The sequence below is a fragment of the Aulostomus chinensis genome, chromosome 13 (genome assembly GCF_037954235.1).
Source record: "Aulostomus chinensis isolate RoL2024-O1b breed Wild chromosome 13, RoL_Achi_v1.0, whole genome shotgun sequence".
Lineage (NCBI taxonomy): Eukaryota > Metazoa > Chordata > Actinopteri > Syngnathiformes > Aulostomidae > Aulostomus > Aulostomus chinensis.
In genome coordinates this window covers 15,139,945-15,159,721 of record NC_141332.1, presented here as the reverse complement: position 1 = coordinate 15,159,721, position 19,777 = coordinate 15,139,945, and the positions used below count along the sequence as shown (strand labels likewise).

Genomic DNA, 19,777 nt, shown 5'->3' with positions numbered 1-19,777 from the left:
AGGCAAGAGAGAAACATACATGCGTGTTCATATTTGTAATTATTTTGAAGTTCATCAGGTAGAATGATTTGAAGAAAACTCAATCCTGAATGCTATGATATAATGGTAAACTCAGAGAAACCATTAAATATTGTTTTTAAAGTCCTACCTCCTCAGAAGTTCTCCTCCTGTCAGGCAGCACCAGAGTGTTGGCGTGGCTGCCCGGGACTATAGTAGATCCTATACTCATCCTGGGCCCCACTAACATGTAGCGTTTGTCTCCTGATCTGTACTGGATGCTGTGACACAGCGTGCCATCATAATTAGCGTCTTGGAGGTATTTGGAAGTGTAGTCTGTGCTCTTGGAGCACTGCATTGCTATCAGCACCACCATGCTGATGAGGAAAAGCAGAGAGACGGAGCCCAAAGTGATCATCAGGTAAAAAGTCACGTGACTGTCCTCCTCAACTTTAGCTGAGCTCTGAAGATCAGAAGCAGCAAAAGCCTCTTTGGGCTCCACAACTTTCAGCAGCACAGTCGCTGTTGCTGACAGGGAGACGTTGCCATTGTCTTTGACCAGTATGATGAGTTTCTGCTCAGCCTCGTCTGTCTCTGTGAATGAGCGCAGTGTCCTGATCTGTCCTGTGTAGCGGTCCAAAGCAAAGAGACTGTGCTCACTCACTTCCTGCAGTGAAAACAGCAACCAGCCGTTATATCCTATATCAGCGTCATAGGCTCGCACTTTAGTCACCAAGTGTCCTACGTTGACATTGCGGGGAATCTCCTCCACACCTTCAGCAGAACCGTTGGAGCTGACTGGATACAGGATGACGGGAGCGTTGTCGTTCTGATCCAGAATGAACACCTTCACTGTCACGTTGCTGCTCAGTGAAGGAGATCCAGAATCTGAGGCCACCACTTGGAACTGGAATGTTTTCAGGGTCTCAAAGTCAAAACTCTTCAGAGCTGAAATGTCTCCAGTCTCAGGATTTATATTCAGGAAGGACGTAGCATCGTTCTCCTTTCCTGTTCTAACAATATTGTATGTAATAGCTGCATTTTCATTCACATCCTTGTCTGTTGCTTGTACAGAGAATATTGAGGCTCCAGCAACATTGTTCTCTGTCAGGTAAAAGTCTAAAGGATTCTGTTCAAAATGTGGACTGTTGTCATTCACATCTGATACCTGAATATTCAGAGTTTTAATAGCAGATAAGGGAGGCTCCCCACAGTCCGTGGCCTCTATTATTATTTCATAATTTGACTCCTGCTCTCGATCTAAAAGTCCCTTTGTCACAACTGAGTAAATGTTCTCCTTGTAGGAGGGCCTCAACTCAAACGGGACAGTGTCGCTTATACTCAAGATCATTTTTCCATTCAGTCCAGAATCTCTGTCCTTCACACTGATGAGAGCAACAACCGTTCCAGGTTTGGAGTCTTCAGACACTGAATTTGACAGTGACGTCACTTCGATCTTTGGTGGATTATCATTAACATCCTTGATCTTGATAACGACTCTACACTCGCCTGTTAGTGGAGGGGTTCCTTTGTCGGACGCCTCCACGTCCAGTTTATAAACATCATTGTCCTCGTAGTCCACTGCTCCTTTGACTCGAACCTCTCCGGTGATTTTGTCCAACTCAAAAATGTCATACACGGTTTTCTTTAGGGTTTTTGAAAGACCGTATTCAATCTCCCCGTTAACACCTTCATCCGGATCTGTCGCGTTCATTCTAAACACCGAAGTACCGATTGGAATATTTTCCTGTATGGTAATTTGATAAACATCCTGACTGAATGTGGGACGGTTGTCGTTTATGTCAAGCACTACAATGGTCACGTTTAATGTTGCTGATCTTTGAGGTTTGCCTCCATCAACTGCTGTCACCAGCAGCGAGTGTTTGGCCTTCTGTTCTCTGTCTAATGACTTCTTCAGCACCAGAAACGGTATTTTATCCTCGTCGCTGTGTCGTACATCAATTTCAAAATGCTCGTTTGAGGTTAAAGTGTATGTTTTGATCGAGTTGATTCCAGCATCGGGATCGTTTGCAGCGTGCAACTGGAACCGCTTTCCTGGTGACGTGTGTTCACCTACTTGAAATCTCTGTTCTTTCTCAGGAAAACTCGGCGAGTGGTCATTGACGTCAGTAATTTCCACGACTACATAATGTATTTCTAGAGGATTTTCCACTATGACTTTCAGCTCTATCACGCAGGCACCGCTGCTCTGACAGAAAGCTTCTCTGTCGATTTTCTTGTGGACATGCAAAGCTCCATTGTTCTGATTTACCTCGAAAAACGCGTCATTAGATTCAGAAACAACTCGGAACCGTCGACCAACCAAAGACGTGACGTCGAGACCGAGATCTTTGGCTACATTTCCAACCACAGTTCCCTCTTTCACCTCCTCAGGAATAGAGTAGCGAATCTCTGCCAGAGCTCGTTTTCCGAAAAGCAGCAGCAGAGCCAAATACCCCGAAATCCAGGAGCTGCGTCTTCTCCGATTCTTCCTTTCAGCCTCCATCGTTATGCAGCAACATCAAATAATCAGAATCCAGCTGGTGAAGTAAATAGCTGCTTATATCCAACCCGGCACGGGTCGCAGAGAAGCTCCACAGATTCTCTCGATGATGAACTGGATTCTGACGCTTGCGTCTCATTCGGGGGCAGACAAAAGCTTTGAGAGGGGAGGGTCACCGTCTGCTGTTGGTGTCTGATGTAACACTGACACCCGGCGGTTCCCCGGACGCGCTTCACGACATTCTGTACGTAGTTGACTTTGTTGGAAACATCCACCCAAAAGACACACTACAACCATCACATCGTTACGACCGTTCTTCTGTTAAGAATAAACTATACCAACAACAACAAGAATATCCTAATTAATTTGCGTTCGTTTGTTTTCCTCCCTGTTGGCAGAATGGCACGTGAACTCAAATGAAATGATTTTCAGCGGCACAAATTGAGACGTGCGCCAGGCGCGCTGCCTCTTAATTTACTACAGCGGAGCTGCCTTAACATTATTAAGGCTTCTGCGCATGCTCACATCTAATTAAGACTTTACCCCAAAACAGCATAACATTTCAAGACAATGCTTTTTCCATGATCTATTCTAAAGCATAGGACAGATTCACAGCAAACAGAGTTCAGCACCACGGACAGCGAAGCACGCTGGCGAGCGTTCAACCCAAGAACAGGAAAATCAGTCATTGACAAAATCCCCATTTTACAAAACATATTGAATAAATATTGAATGTGATATCGGTGTCCTACCTCCTCAGAAGTTCTCCTCCTGTCAGGCAGCACCAGAGTGTTGGCGTGGCTGCCCGGGACTATAGTAGATCCTATACTCATCCTGGGCCCCACTAACATGTAGCGTTTGTCTCCTGATCTGTACTGGATGCTGTGACACAGCGTGCCATCATAATTAGCGTCTTGGAGGTATTTGGAAGTGTAGTCGGTGCTCTTGGAGCACTGCATTGCTATCAGCACCACCATGCTGATGAGGAAAAGCAGAGAGACGGAGCCCAAAGTGATCATCAGGTAAAAAGTCACGTGACTGTCCTCCTCAACTTTAGCTGAGCTCTGAAGATCAGAAGCAGCAAAAGCCTCTTTGGGCTCCACAACTTTCAGCAGCACAGTCGCTGTTGCTGACAGGGAGACGTTGCCATTGTCTTTGACCAGTATGATGAGTTTCTGCTCAGCCTCGTCTGTCTCTGTGAATGAGCGCAGTGTCCTGATCTGTCCTGTGTAGCGGTCCAAAGCAAAGAGACTGTGCTCACTCACTTCCTGCAGTGAAAACAGCAACCAGCCGTTATATCCTATATCAGCGTCATAGGCTCGCACTTTAGTCACCAAGTGTCCTGCGTTGACATTGCGGGGAATCTCCTCCACACCTTCAGCAGAACCGTTGGAGCTGACTGGATACAGGATGACGGGAGCGTTGTCGTTCTGATCCAGAATGAACACCTTCACTGTCACGTTGCTGCTCAGCGAAGGAGATCCAGAATCTGAGGCCACCACTTGGAACTGGAACGTTTTCAGGGTCTCAAAGTCAAAACTCTTCAGAGCTGAAATTTGTCCATTTTCAGGATTTACGTTTAAAAATGCTGACATTTTAACTCCGCTGCCTTCTTCTCTGGCTATATGATAGGTCAACGCTGCGTTTTCATTCAAGTCTTGATCTGAAGCGGTTACGGAAAATATAGGATCACCCGGCACGTTGTTTTCTCGGATATAAATTTCAATTGGATTGTGTGGGAATTGTGGAACATTATCATTCACGTCTGCCACCTCGATCGCCAGAGTTTTAGATGAGGATAGAGGAGGCTGACCGCAGTCTGTTGCTGTAATTGTGACGTCATATTCCGAAACGGTTTCTCGATCCAGGCGATGTTTCAAGACTAATGAGTACATGTTATCTTGAAAAGATGGATTCAGTTCGAATGGGACGTTTTCTGAAAGACCACATATCACTTTGCCGTTCAAGCCGACGTCTTTGTCGGTTATACTGATCAGAGAAATCACAGTTCCGGGTTTTGAGTCTTCGGATATTGTTTTTGACAGCGATGTCACGTCGATTTCAGGTTCGTTGTCATTTTCGTCCAGCACTTTGATGATCACTCTACAGTCAGTGCTCATCGGAGGTTGTCCTTTGTCAGTTGCATGGACGTCTAACTTGTAAACATCCGCTTTCTCAAAGTCAATTTCAGCCTTGACTCGTATTTCACCAGTGTCCCTGTCCAAGCTAAAGGTGTCATATATGTTTGGGTCAAGCTCCCCTCCGAAATAATACTCGATCTCTCCATTTGATCCCTCGTCTGGATCAGAGGCTTGAACCTGAGTGACACTTGTTTCCCTTTTTATATTTTCAGATATTGTTACCGAGTAAACTTCCTGCCCAAATATTGGATGATTATCATTCGAGTCGAGAACAATGACTGTGACGTTAAGAGTCCCTGATCTGGGTGGATTCCCCCCGTCAACCGCTGTCAGGATCAATCTGTGCTCTTGGTGCTTCTCTCGGTCCAGAGCCTTCTGTAGAATCAAGAATGGCACCTTATCCTCTCCTCTGTCTCGGATTTGTATGCTAAAATGTTCGTTCTGATTTAATTTGTACAAACGCACTGTGTTGATGACAACATCTGGATCGCGTGCGGTTGGTAGCTGGAAGCGCTTACCTGGAGGAGTGGACTCTGATATTTCTATTACTTTTTCTTCCTCCTGAAAACTGGGGGAGTTATCATTGACGTCTAGTATTTCTACCGCCACATGGTGTATCTCCATGGGATTCTCAGCTACCAGTTTCAAGTTGACTACGCACGGCGCGACCCTCTCACACAGCTGCTCTCGGTCGATCTTTCTGTGCACGTACAAGACGCCATTGTTCTGATTCACCTCGAACTGAGCGCCTTCAGCCCCTGAAACGATACGAAAACGTCTCTCCTCCAGTGAGCCGACGTCCAGTCCCAGATCTTTGGCGACATTTCCAACGACGGATCCCACTTTTACTTCCTCCGCGATGGAATATTTGACCTGAGCTGAAACTCGCTCCATGCAGCCGAGCATGATAGACAGGCGGAGGGCTACCCACCAGGACCGCGTCCTCGGTCTTTGTCCTCCAGCGCCCATCGTCCCAGCTTTGATCACCGTTTGTATAATCCAACTGTTCTCAGGGAGAGGGAAACCGTTTAAACCACAAAGTATTCAGCCGAGATACAACCCGTATTACCACCTCCTGACGACAAACCGCCACAACGGCCGCACTCGCCTCTGTCTCATCGTCACTGATCAGACGCTCTGTTAAGGGGCAGGGCCACCGCTCCAGCCCTGCAGCCTGGGCTTATATGACACTGACACCTTGTGGTTTGGGCTCATCACGCACCCTCGAGAAGTCAAACCAACCTGTCACCCACTAAAAGGCATTTATTCAACCATCGACATTCGCTCAGATGAAACTCACTCTTAGACATTAAAGCCAGCACAACACAATCGAGCTTTTCTGAACAAATGTCAGTTTGTTAGCTTTTCTCCTTGATCAGCTTCAAGTCATTGGTAAATTTATACATGAATTGGAATTTAAAACCACGGCGTCGTTAATTACCACCACGTCTACAATTAAATCAACGGATCATTGCTCGCATATACACATGAACAATCGGTGACGTCAAGAAACATGATATCTAAATATATCATGAAATAACAGCAATTAAGTTGTAATCGTCTGACACTATGGCTACATCATGCTTTGGAGTAGTTTATAAAATTCATGGATGAAAAACATTGAGTCTCCAGGTGTTCGTCTCACCTCAACACCTGAATACTCGTGAACAGACTCATGAACTGAGACAGTTGATCCGTCTCCAAACGATTCAGCCTGACGCGCATGTTCCGATTAGTCCCGATGAAGATGTTATGTCCCCGTACAGAATCACATGTCTGAATTGTGGACAGCTCCGAGATGTGCTCAAGCTTCATTTGATGCCACAATTTCGTGATCAAAATCCCTACGAAAACTTTCAGCACCACGGACAGCGACACACGCTGTTCAGCTGCTATTGGTCACACAGGTTACGATGGCAAAATAAACTTTCCACCGGATCATCATGAATATGATATTGATAAAACATGAAGGTCCTACCTCCTCAGAAGTTCTCCTCCTGTCAGGCAGCACCAGAGTGTTGGCGTGGCTGCCCGGGACTATAGTAGATCCTATACTCATCCTGGGCCCCACTAACATGTAGCGTTTGTCTCCTGATCTGTACTGGATGCTGTGACACAGCGTGCCATCATAATTAGCGTCTTGGAGGTATTTGGAAGTGTAGTCTGTGCTCTTGGAGCACTGCATTGCTATCAGCACCACCATGCTGATGAGGAAAAGCAGAGAGACGGAGCCCAAAGTGATCATCAGGTAAAAAGTCACGTGACTGTCCTCCTCAACTTTAGCTGAGCTCTGAAGATCAGAAGCAGCAAAAGCCTCTTTGGGCTCCACAACTTTCAGCAGCACAGTCGCTGTTGCTGACAGGGAGACGTTGCCATTGTCTTTGACCAGTATGATGAGTTTCTGCTCAGCCTCGTCTGTCTCTGTGAATGAGCGCAGTGTCCTGATCTGTCCTGTGTAGCGGTCCAAAGCAAAGAGACTGTGCTCACTCACTTCCTGCAGTGAAAACAGCAACCAGCCGTTATATCCTATATCAGCGTCATAGGCTCGCACTTTAGTCACCAAGTGTCCTACGTTGACATTGCGGGGGATCTCCTCCACACCTTCAGCAGAACCGTTGGAGCTGACTGGATACAGGATGACGGGAGCGTTGTCGTTCTGATCCAGAATGAACACCTTCACTGTCACGTTGCTGCTCAGTGAAGGAGATCCAGAATCTGAGGCCACCACTTGGAACTGGAACATTTTCAGGGTCTCAAAGTCAAAACTCTTCAGAGCTGAAATGTCTCCAGTCTCAGGATTTATATTCAGGAGGGACATAGCATCGTTCTCCTTTCCTGTTCTAACAATATTGTATGTAATAGCTGCATTCTCATTCAAATCGTTGTCGGTTGCACTGACAGAGAATATTGAGGCTCCAGCAACATTATTTTCTACAAGGTAGAAGTGTTGAGGATTTTTATCAAAATGTGGACTGTTGTCATTCACATCTGATACCTGAATATTCAGAGTTTTAATAGCAGATAAGGGAGGCTCCCCACAGTCCGTGGCCTCTATTTTTATTTCATAATTTGACTCCTGCTCTCGATCTAAAAGTCCCTTTGTTACCACTGAGTAAATGTTCTCCTTGTATGATGGTTTTAATTCAAAAGGAACATCATTCGTTATGTGTGAGATAATTTTTCCATTCCCACCAGAATCTTTGTCTGAAACACTGATGAGAGCAACAGCCGTTCCAGGTTTGGAGTCTTCAGACACTGAATTTGACAGTGATGTCACTTCTATTTCTGGTGGATTGTCGTTAACATCTTTTATTTTTAAAATTATTTCACACCTGCCAATTAATGGAGGAGTTCCTTTATCAGATGCCTGAATATCAAGTTTATAAATGTCTGATTCCTCAAAATCTAAGAGTCCTTTCAATTTAATCACTCCACTCAAATGATCCAGTTCAAAAACGTCATAAACCTTCCGTGCTAGTGTTTTGCTCAGGCTGTACTCTATTTCTCCATTCGCTCCTTCGTCAGGATCCACTGCATTTACTCTTATTACAGTCGTGCCAACTGGAAGGTTTTCTTGTACTTCAATTTGATAAGTGTCTTGACGAAAAACTGGGCGATTATCGTTACTGTCCAAAACAATAACAGAAACATTTAATGTTCCTGATCTGTGAGGCTTCCCTCCATCAACTGCTGTCACAACTAAGGAGTGCTCACTATTCTGTTCTCTGTCTAAGGACTTCTTCAGCACTAGAAACGGTATTTTGTCTTCATCTCTCTGACGGATATCCAGCTCGAAGTGATCGTTGGTTGTTAATGTGTATGTGCGCACAGAGTTGATTCCAGCGTCTGGGTCGCGGGCTGCGTGCAGCTGGAATCTTGTTCCTGGAGATGTGTGCTCCGCTATTTCAAACGTTTGCTCCTTTTCCGAAAAACTAGGGGAGTGATCGTTGACGTCAGTGATTTCTATGATAATGTGATGCATTTCAAGCGGGTTCTCAACCAGGAGTTTTAGCTCCATTAAGCACGCGCCACTCCCCTGACAAAGCTCCTCTCTGTCAATCTTCCTCCGGACCTGCAAGGCGCCATTGTCCGGGTTTACCTCGAAATATGCGTCTTTAGATCCGGATACAACACGGAACCTTCGATCGATCAGGGAAGATCTGTCCAGACCCAGATCCTTAGCAATGTTTCCAACAACAGTTCCCTCTCTCACCTCCTCTGGAACAGAGTAGCGTAATTCAGCCGCGGCCGCGTAAAACAGCAGCAGAGACAAATAAACAGCAAACCACCAGCAGCGCTTCGGTCGTCCGGAGCTCTCCATCGTGATGCAGCCACGTTCAAACAGAATCCTCTTACTGCGAATGATCACTCATGGGTATCCAAACACTTCAATGTTAAAAACTCGCCACATGGTCCGTTCCGACTCGCAGGCTGACACCGAATGCTGTGAGGTCCCTAACAAAAGCCTTTGAAGGGGAGGGAGGAGATCCTCCATGGCTCCGCTGATATTATAGTGACACCAAGAGGACGAATGAATACATTTAAAACATAATGATTGTACATTGAGACATATTGAGTCAGTGTTCCTGTCGTGATCGCAACAGCTCATTAACAACCAATAAAGAAATATCCAGCTTAACCATGACCATTATCTATTTCCATTGAAACTGACAAGTCGCTCAATTTCAGCACCCTGGACAACTCCGAATCCTCTCCAGGCCACAATCTCCCTTATGGAGCTCTGTACTGTCAATAAGTTCACTGCCACATTTTTATCCTAATAAGAAGATCTGAACTGTTGAATATTAAGTTCAAGATCGGTTGATACCATTTCTCAAGGTCAGTGTACCAACTGGCTTCCAAAACATGAGGATTACTGCCCTGCTAATGCTAAAACTGGGTGCAAATAATTCTTTCACAAATTAGTAACCACCCAGAGTTTTTGCATATTTTTTTAGATTAAAGAACAACTCGGGATTTGATGAAGGAAGCTTGAAATGCTTAAGTATAATCAGCAAATACTAATTTAACAAAAATATGCATGGAAAAAATAAGGTACATGTATTGTGTATCAGTAATTTAGCAATGTTTTAAAAGGTTGAATCATAAAATGGAGCCTACCTCCTCAGAAGTTCTCCTCCTGTCAGGCAGCACCAGAGTGTTGGCGTGGCTGCCCGGGACTATAGTAGATCCTATACTCATCCTGGGCCCCACTAACATGTAGCGTTTGTCTCCTGATCTGTACTGGATGCTGTGACACAGCGTGCCATCATAATTAGCGTCTTGGAGGTATTTGGAAGTGTAGTCTGTGCTCTTGGAGCACTGCATTGCTATCAGCACCACCATGCTGATGAGGAAAAGCAGAGAGACGGAGCCCAAAGTGATCATCAGGTAAAAAGTCACGTGACTGTCCTCCTCAACTTTAGCTGAGCTCTGAAGATCAGAAGCAGCAAAAGCCTCTTTGGGCTCCACAACTTTCAGCAGCACAGTCGCTGTTGCTGACAGGGAGACGTTGCCATTGTCTTTGACCAGTATGATGAGTTTCTGCTCAGCCTCGTCTGTCTCTGTGAATGAGCGCAGTGTCCTGATCTGTCCTGTGTAGCGGTCCAAAGCAAAGAGACTGTGCTCACTCACTTCCTGCAGTGAAAACAGCAACCAGCCGTTATATCCTATATCAGCGTCATAGGCTCGCACTTTAGTCACCAAGTGTCCTACATTGACATTGCGGGGGATCTCCTCCACACCTTCAGCAGAACCGTTGGAGCTGACTGGATACAGGATGACGGGAGCGTTGTCGTTCTGATCCAGAATGAACACCTTCACTGTCACGTTGCTGCTCAGCGAAGGAGATCCAGAATCTGAGGCCACCACTTGGAACTGGAACGTTTTCAGGGTCTCAAAGTCAAAACTCTTCAGAGCTGAAATGTCTCCAGTCTCAGAGTTGATGTTGATGAAGGATGCAGCATCGCTCTGCATCCCATCACCTCTCACAATGCTGTATGTTATTGCAGCGTTTTCATTCAGATCCTCATCAGCTGCACTTACCGCAAATATGGACACGCCCACGGCGTTATTTTCTACCAAATAAAGTTCATGTGGACTCTGGTTGAAATGTGGCCTGTTATCATTCACGTCTGATACCTGAACACTCAAGGTTTTCTCAGCGGAGAGAGGAGCTTCACCACAGTCGGTAGCTCTTATTGTGATGTCATAGTGTGACACTGTTTCTCGATCCAAACGCCCCTTTGTGACAAGAGAGTACATGTTCTCCTCGATAGACGGCGTCAGATCAAACGGAACATCATCCGAGATTGTACAAATTACTTTCCCGTTAACGCCCGAGTCTCTGTCTGATATACTGATGAGGGATATCACGGTGCCGGGCTTCGCGTCTTCAGGAACAACGTTACGCAGCGACGTCACTTCGATGTCTGGCTTGTTATCGTTCACATCTTTTATTTTGATCACAACTCTACTCTCAGCCGTCCACGGTGGATTTCCTTTATCCGAAGCCTGCAAATCTAACCTGTAAATGTCAGTATCCTCGAAGTCCACGACTCCTTTCACTCGAATCTCTCCAGTCACGCTGTCTAAGTCAAACGTATCCTGCACATGTTTCTTCTGTGTTTTTCCAAAGCTGTATTCAACGTCGCTGTTCGAACCTTCGTCTAAATCTGTCGCGTTTACTTGTATCACGAGGGTCCCGGCGGGGGCATTTTCAGTTAAAACAACATTATAAACGTCTTTGCTGAACAGGGGACGATTATCATTAGCATCCAGCACTGTGATGGTTAAATTAAGGCTACCAGACTTGGGCGGACTGCCACCGTCCAGAGCCGTTAACGCTAAACGGTGCTCTGCCTTCTGCTCTCTATCTAAATTCTTTTTCAGCACTAAAAATGGGATCTTGTCTTCCTCGCTGTCTCTGATTTCAATATCAAAAAGCTCATTTGAGCTCAGCTTATAAAGTCGGACTGACTGCGCGCCGACATCAGGATCTCTGGCTGCATGGATCTGAAAGCGGGTCCCTGCAGGAATGTGCTCGGCTATTTCCAGCCGCTGCTCGCTCTCGGGAAATGTCGGTGAATGGTCGTTAACGTCCGTCAACTCCACGCCAACGTGATGTATTTCCAGTGGACTCTCAACAACTATTTTTAGGTTTATCAAACAGACTTTGGCACCGGCGCAGATCTCCTCGCGGTCCATGTTCTTTCCAACATACAGCACTCCATTGTTCTGATCCAACTGGAACAGAGCGTGATTTGGACCCGAAACAATACGAAAGCGCCTCTCTGTCAAAGTGCGGATATCGAGTCCTAAATCCTTGGCGACGTTTCCAACAGTGGATCCCACTTGTACCTCTTCGGGGATAGAATATCGCAGCTGAGCCAAAATCCGCTGCCCAAAGAAGAACAACAAAATGCCACAGACCCACCAGCAGCTCGCTCGGCGCCTTTGTCCTCGATCCCCCATCGTGGAGCACAGAAAAAAAAAACACTTAGAATGAAGTAAATACAGCAATCAGACTGCCTATTGAAACAGATTCACCACACTCATCGTATGAGTCTCAAATAAAACCTTCCGCACGTATATATAAACCGTTACTCATGTTCGCTCTTTCATGCGACGGGCTCTCCGTCAGCTCCTCCATCCAGCTCTGGAGGAGGGCAGGGCTTGGAAGCTCTCAGCTCCGCAGACATGATCGAGGTCATACTGACACCATGTGGCCTCCAGCACGTCCTCTGAATATCTGTCATATTACAAGTATTCATTCATCTCGTGGTTTCGGATGCGTTGTTATTTCAGTGTGATTGAATCAGCTTCGACACGTATGCGGCTGTGCGTAATGGCCCGGCACTCATATTCAGTATTTTCAGGTAAACCCCGTGAAATCAGAAACTTCAGATTTATCAACAGATTTTTCCTGCTGCCTTCACGGCTGCAAAATAACGAGAAAACTTTTAACAAGCCAACTCAAGAGAGAACTGGAGAGTCAATGATTCAACCATGCAGGCTCCTTTATCTCCTTCAACCTCGATTGACAACATGTTAAATGAAACGTCACCTCATTTAGCGACAGTGTCTTCGTCCAAACACTTACGTCCGTCCCAGTTGTCTGATTTATGCTAAATGACAAACAGAGAGAATTGTATACAAAACCTTTACAAAAAAATCCCAAGAAACTCCATTTGGACAACACAGTCGAATGGACTTTACCCCCTCCTCCTCCCAATACACAGACGCACGAGCTGAATTTAAAGGGCAAGAAAACAGCGCACATGAGCACGTCACACCACCGGAAGTAAGCGACCAAACAAAACATCATAAAATATCAGTTCGACTTACTGATATTTTATGATGTTTTGCGAGCTCAGATGTTACGATAATAAAACACGTACCTCCTCAGAAGTTCTCCTCCTGTCAGGCAGCACCAGAGTGTTGGCGTGGCTGCCCGGGACTATAGTAGATCCTATACTCATCCTGGGCCCCACTAACATGTAGCGTTTGTCTCCTGATCTGTACTGGATGCTGTGACACAGCGTGCCATCATAATTAGCGTCTTGGAGGTATTTGGAAGTGTAGTCTGTGCTCTTGGAGCACTGCATTGCTATCAGCACCACCATGCTGATGAGGAAAAGCAGAGAGACGGAGCCCAAAGTGATCATCAGGTAAAAAGTCACGTGACTGTCCTCCTCAACTTTCGCTGAGCTCTGAAGATCAGAAGCAGCAAAAGCCTCTTTGGGCTCCACAACTTTCAGCAGCACAGTCGCTGTTGCTGACAGGGAGACGTTGCCATTGTCTTTGACCAGTATGATGAGTTTCTGCTCAGCCTCGTCTGTCTCTGTGAATGAGCGCAGTGTCCTGATCTGTCCTGTGTAGCGGTCCAAAGCAAAGAGACTGTGCTCACTCACTTCCTGCAGTGAAAACAGCAACCAGCCGTTATATCCTATATCAGCGTCATAGGCTCGCACTTTAGTCACCAAGTGTCCTACGTTGACATTGCGGGGAATCTCCTCCACACCTTCAGCAGAACCGTTGGAGCTGACTGGATACAGGATGACGGGAGCGTTGTCGTTCTGATCCAGAATGAACACCTTCACTGTCACGTTGCTGCTCAGTGAAGGAGATCCAGAATCTGAGGCCACCACTTGGAAATGGAACGTTTCCAGGGTCTCAAAGTCAAAACTTTTCAGAGCTGAAATTGTGCCAGTTGCTTCGTTTATATTTAAAAACGAGGTGACGGGACTCTTGCGGTCGAGCGAGTATGTAACTGCTGCATTTTCTCCTCCATCAGCATCGGTGGCGCTGACGGAAAAAATGGAGACTCCCGGCTTGTTGTTTTCAGGCAAGTAGAGAGTGTACGGGCTTTCAGAGAATAAAGGACTGTTGTCATTAACATCTAGCACATCTACGTGTATCACCTTGGTCGATGACAGAGGGGGGGTCCCTAAATCCTTGGCTATTATTGTGACGTCATACATCTCCATTGTCTCCTTATCAAGGTAATCCTTAGTGACCAGGGAGTATGAGTGTCTGTCTGTGGATTGCTTTAACTCAAATGGCAAGTGGCCTGGTACGCTGCAGACCACCTGTCCATTCCCACCCGAGTCCAGGTCAGTCACCCCCACCAACGCCACCACCGTCCCAGGAGGTGCGTCCTCTGAAATCCGACTTGACAGTGACGTGATCTCTATTTCAGGCCTGTTGTCGTTCACGTCTTCAACCGTCACAACCACGATACAGTGTGTGGAGAGAGACACGGCGCCTTTATCCGCAGCCAGGACCTTCATCTCATAGACTTGCTTTTCTTCGAAATCAAGACTCCCTTTCACTGTTAATTTACCAGTTTTTCGGTCTAAATCGAAAGGCTCAACGGAGAGGCCTCTGATTTTACTCCGGAGAGAATATTCAATCTCACCGTTCATCCCTTCATCCGGATCTGATGCGTTTACTGTCAGCAGGAACGTCCCCGCAGGAGCGTTTTCTTTCACCCTGACAGAATATTTCTGTTTGTCACACACTGGTGGGTTGTCGTTTACGTCAGATACAATTACAGTGACGTTAATCGCACCGGTTTTCGGTGGTTTGCCTCCATCTGCAGCTGTCAGCAGAAACCGGTGCTGAGCTGTGTGCTCTCTATCTAAGGGCTGTTGTAATACAAGAAAAGGAACCTTCCCATCCTCCCCAAACTCTTCAGTCTCCAGGCGGAAATACTGGTTAGGATTTAGCCTATAGGACTGGAGGGAATTCACACCAACATCCAGATCTTGAGCTCCTTCCAGTTGAAATCGAGATCCAACGAGGGCGGATTCCAGAACCTCTAATGTATAATTTTCATCGAGAAATTTCGGCGAATTGTCGTTGACATCCAGTACCTCAACTATCACTTGGTGCATTTCTAGAGGGTTTTCCACAACTGCCTTTAGACTCGTGGTGCACGGAGCAGTGTTTCCACAAAGCTCCTCTCTGTCCACCCTCTGGTTGACTGACAAAACACCATCTCTCGGATTTACCTTAAACAGGTCCTGCTTTGTTCCTGACACCACACGGAGATTTCGCTCCACCAGACGACCGAGATCTAATCCCAGATCTTTGGCCATATTTCCAACAGCTGCCCCCGCTTTTAATTCTTCTTGAATGGAATATCGTATCTGAGCAGAGATTCCTTCCAGATTGGTAACAACTAGCAGTGCCAGAGATAAAGACTTCCACGCATCCAGCCATTGTCCTCTCACGTCCGCCATCGCCATCGTTCGGCTAAAAAAAAAAAAAACCCAACAAAAAAAAAACTTTTAATTACCGATGTTATTTGGATCCGGAAACAAAATTGTATGAATTCTTTAATTCTTGTCTTGAGGATACAAAACAACAAAACTGAAGGGGAACCATCCCTGAGAGGACGGTTAAATCCGCTCCTCCACGCGCGTCTGTGGACTGATGGTGATTTCACAAAATGATGCCCCCTCCCCCCCCCCACACACACACACACACTCAGCCACTGAGATCATATTTAGTGTAACAGCACAACCTATTGCACTGATATGACGCTGCAGGGATCATAAAGGCTTTTTTATCCCGTGTACCACTTTAAGAACACCAAACCAGCAACGTCTTCATGTTTGGGTCTCGCTGTATTACATGGACACAATCTGGTTTATTCTTTCTTTAGTTAGAAATGCAAGTCGCATTGTGCAGTTAATTAGATATTCTTTTTTTTCATTTCTGCTGCATGAACAACTATTTTCTGCTTATTCTTTATAAGGCAATACTCCTTTCAGCTTTGTTTATAGCGCACTAAAATGTAGAAAAGGGTAATAAACAAGAAACTAAAACAAAAAAATCGATTACAGAGATTTTTTTCCTCTTTTCTCATGTGGTTTCCAGATAGAATGTAAGTAGTCATCCATTATGTTACCGCTCATAGGTTCAAAGACAGAAATCCTTGGGAGACACTTCCACATGAACCTGAGTGACGTATTCTTATGTCCGTACTTTGAACAATTTATCAAGTGCGGATGTATTTGTGAAATAGGTTGATCTAGCTGTCATGTTCAAGAACGTGCAGTTTGAGTTAGATATATATTTACATGGGTGCACATTAATTATTCAGCACTTTGCCCGTGTTTAGAAGGTGAATGAATATTCACATCAAACTCAGTGCTCTAACGCTCAGCGCCCATTCGCTGCATCTCCCTCCTTTTGCAGAGGTGAGCAGCGACCTCCCGTGGAGGCAACTAGGACGTGCAGCTGTTATGAGCTCATATTCACATTGCTCATAAATAACCGTCCTCATTGTTTGCAGCAGCAGTCTGAAAACACTGCAGCAGCATTCAGAATAAATTATGGTAGAAAATGAAAAGCGATCACACTGCTGGGAAATAACGTGACCTACATTATATTAAAAAATCCCTTCTCTGACTATATATATATATATATATATATATATATGTGTGTATATATATATATACATATATATATGTATGTATGTATGTAAAATTCTGCAGGACCGTCTGGTGTTACTGCAGCAGTTCTACTTTTCCCCTTCACTCGCCCTTGTAGGAGAGTGTCCAGGTCTGATATTGAACGGAGACGCTCCTATACTGTCCGCAGGCTGCAGCTGCTCCTCTGTCTGATAAAATATTAAACCCCGGGCTGCGTCACAGCACACCCCATGAACAGACAGCGCGTTACCATGGCAACGCAGCTCATTTAGGCCGATCGCTGTCCAAGGTACTTAAAGCGAGCAGGCTCCGAGGAGGTGAGGGTGTACTGGGGGACAGGGATGCTGAAAATGTTGCAGTCGAAGAAAGACAGCTGTAGTACACACGTGCTGTTAGTTTTCTTTTTCTTTTTAAACTGTACGTTCATACTGATCTTTTTAATGAGAAGAAATATTTCTAGAGAAACAGCTGAAAACACGCAGCTGAAACAACAATGGGTTTTTTTTCTCCCCTTCAGATTATAACGTTCAATGAGTATATGAAGGACATTCAGTTAAATAAATGTGCATGGGTCTGGTAGGGCCAGCTGGGGGTTTGCTGCCCCACTGCTGCAGTGCTGTGTCATAGATCAGCGTGTTGTGCACCACTGGACCAGAGAAGCTGAGGACAAGCAGTGTGAGTGAGACAGGAGACTTCAAAATACCTCTGACATTGCAAATGTATCAAAACCACACCCACTGTGTGAGCACTTTTCTTGATTTATTTTAACCCCCCCCCCCCCACACACACACACACACATTTCCAGAGCTAAATAGTGTCAGAGCAGTGAGAGACAGAAGGTACGTCTCAGCAAAATCATGCCTCCTCCTGGCCCAAAGGTTTCGCTTGCTGACATATGACTTCATCTCCCTGGGGAGATGTCTTTGTGTGCATTGTGTGTGTTAGTCTGCAAAGAAAGATACAGACTATCATCATTTCACCTTAAAAGAATAAACAACAAAACTGCAAACATATTTTGAGTTCAAAAGGCCTAAAGATGAACATTTTCTATTCCTTTTTATTTGGTAAAATGTAATGTTATATCATCATAAGACTTTCTGAAAATTCCCAGCCCAAGTTGAGGTGTCGTGTGTTTGTTCTTTCTCTATGAATATTAATTATTTTCAATTTCTTGTTTATTCAGGTTAAGATGATCTCCACGTCCTCATTCTCCTTGAAAACCCTCAGACAGGCCAGATGGGACACTTGCAGTGCAGCAGGAGCCGGATCTCGCTGCTGTCCTGTATGAGAGAGGAGGTACGCAGCCGTCTGAGGAAACATCCCTCTGGTGTTGACTGGTATGAATTGTTCTCTCACTGTATTTTCACAGAGTCCTTGAACATCACACACCTTTAGTTCTGTTCACTACTTGTACGGTCATCAACGGAGATGTTAACTTGTCGCACCTCCTCCACTCACACATGCAGACCAACAGTGTTCTGTTTTTGCCTTCTATTTCACTGTAATCTCTCATTTTCTCACACTATATTTCCTCTGTGCAGAGGTCACACCTCTCAGACTAGATTTACCTTTGCCTGAGAGCAGTGTTGGACATGTTACCTTAACTAAACCTTAATTTAGTTTCACAATTGCAAAATTGAAAATTGCTTTTCGCTTTCACGATATCAGTTGGCCGTCCCTTGAGGGTGTCCACAGAAGATGACCTTCTACTCCTTCCACTTGCTTCGGACTTTTAAAAAAGTTCACTTGCTTTCAACAACAAAAAAAACCTTCCTTATTCTGTCCATCCTCATTCCTGCTGCTAGAAGATTCAACATTTGGGGGACCAACTCATCTTGTTTTAACTTTTACACAAATTACTATTCTGACAGGAAATACAGTCTTTCCATAATGTGGCTTTCAGTAAAACACACGTTGAGTCATACTTCTTTTCCATGTGGCTGTTAGCAGTGATGGTCAGTTGAGGAGGTGGGGTGGACATCTTGTATCTGCAGGTTTGCTGCTTTGATTCTGTGTCCTTCCATGGCAGTTTTTGCAGCCAGTGTGTGAATGGGTGACTGAGGAGCTTTGAATGCTATCAAAGAAGAAAAGTCCCCTGTAAAATTTCACCCAGAATACTTCAACGATGTTCTCGTGTTGATTATTTTGTCTCACATATAAGAGAGGATTTAGGCTTATTTTATTCTGTCAAGGAAATACCCAGGAAGTACACATTTATATCAATTAATCATCCTTTCCTGGGAAAAAAAACAAGTATTTTCTAATGTGGGGTGATTTTTTTTTCTACAATTCTACAATTTCATTTAGCAGACGCTTTTGTCCAAAGCGACATACAACACAAGCAAGAATTTAGACCTAATTAAGGAAAAGTCCATAGGAAGCGCAAAAGTGCTTCAGTTGTGATTTGGTCAAAGGTACTGCCATCTAGTGGCAGAAGAAGTGTTGCCCCCCCACTTTTTTTTTTTTTTTTTATATATAACAGACATACAACAGCACACAACACAGTTAGTGCTACATAATCACTAAGTGCTGGGTCTTGGACCCTCTGACTTATTCTACCCCACAGGACAAAGAGGAGAAGAGTCAGGTTCAGTGCCTCGGTGCTCTCTGAACAATTGAGTCTTCAATTGTCTCTTAAAAGTAGAAAGGGACTCAGCAGAACGCACAGAGTTGGGTAGTTCGTTCCACCATTTGGGAACAACAGAAGAGAAGAGTCTGGCTCGGGATTTGGAGCAGCGCTGGGCTGGAAGCACCAGGCGTCTTTCGCATGCAGAGCGTAGTGGGCGAGAAGGAGAGTAGACCTGGATCAGGGATTCCAGGTAGGCTGGAGCCGTTCTTGTGATTGTTTTGTAAGCCAAGAGAAGTGCCTTGAATTTGATCCTGGCTGCCACTGGAAGCCAGTGAAGACAAACCAGCAGCGGGGTGACATGTGCCCTTTTTGGCTGGTTGAAGACCAGACGTGCTGCTGCATTCTGGATCATCTGCAGAGGCTTGAATGAGCAAATACTTTATTTAATATACAATCCAAATTAAGGCAGTAGCGACTCGGATTAAGACCTGGAAAACTGTGTCTTTACCACGCACCACAAATTCTTCTTAGTTATGAATGCAAGCCTTCAGTACACCTCTCACTCATGTGTGAGCCAAATGATAAACTAACAAATGGACAGTTCTTCAACAACAACAAAAAAATC

The 19,777-nt window shown here is 45.2% G+C and overlaps 1 protein-coding gene, 1 long non-coding RNA gene and 3 pseudogenes across 2 annotated transcripts in view; 1 reads left to right on the top strand and 4 right to left on the bottom strand.

Moving 5' to 3' along the window:
• The window catches only part of LOC147251059 (uncharacterized), a 168,987-nt gene extending 151,107 nt beyond the window's left edge, over nucleotides 1-17,880 (top strand). The window contains exon 3 of the long non-coding RNA XR_015118884.1: nucleotides 17,767-17,880. This is a non-coding gene — a long non-coding RNA (uncharacterized LOC147251059). The remainder of the gene's footprint in view (nucleotides 1-17,766) is intronic.
• On the bottom strand, nucleotides 137-5,737 carry LOC147251063 (protocadherin alpha-13 pseudogene; annotated as a pseudogene).
• LOC147251062 (protocadherin alpha-8 pseudogene) lies at nucleotides 6,283-9,053 on the bottom strand (annotated as a pseudogene).
• On the bottom strand, nucleotides 9,745-12,279 carry LOC147251061 (protocadherin alpha-3-like). The gene has a single exon (XM_086222919.1). The coding sequence runs from the start codon at nucleotides 12,112-12,114 to the stop codon at nucleotides 9,745-9,747; it is 2,370 nt and encodes a 789-aa protein (XP_086079045.1). The 5' UTR covers nucleotides 12,115-12,279.
• On the bottom strand, nucleotides 13,020-15,615 carry LOC147251060 (protocadherin alpha-8 pseudogene; annotated as a pseudogene).
• Nucleotides 17,881-19,777: the final 1,897 nt, after the last annotated feature.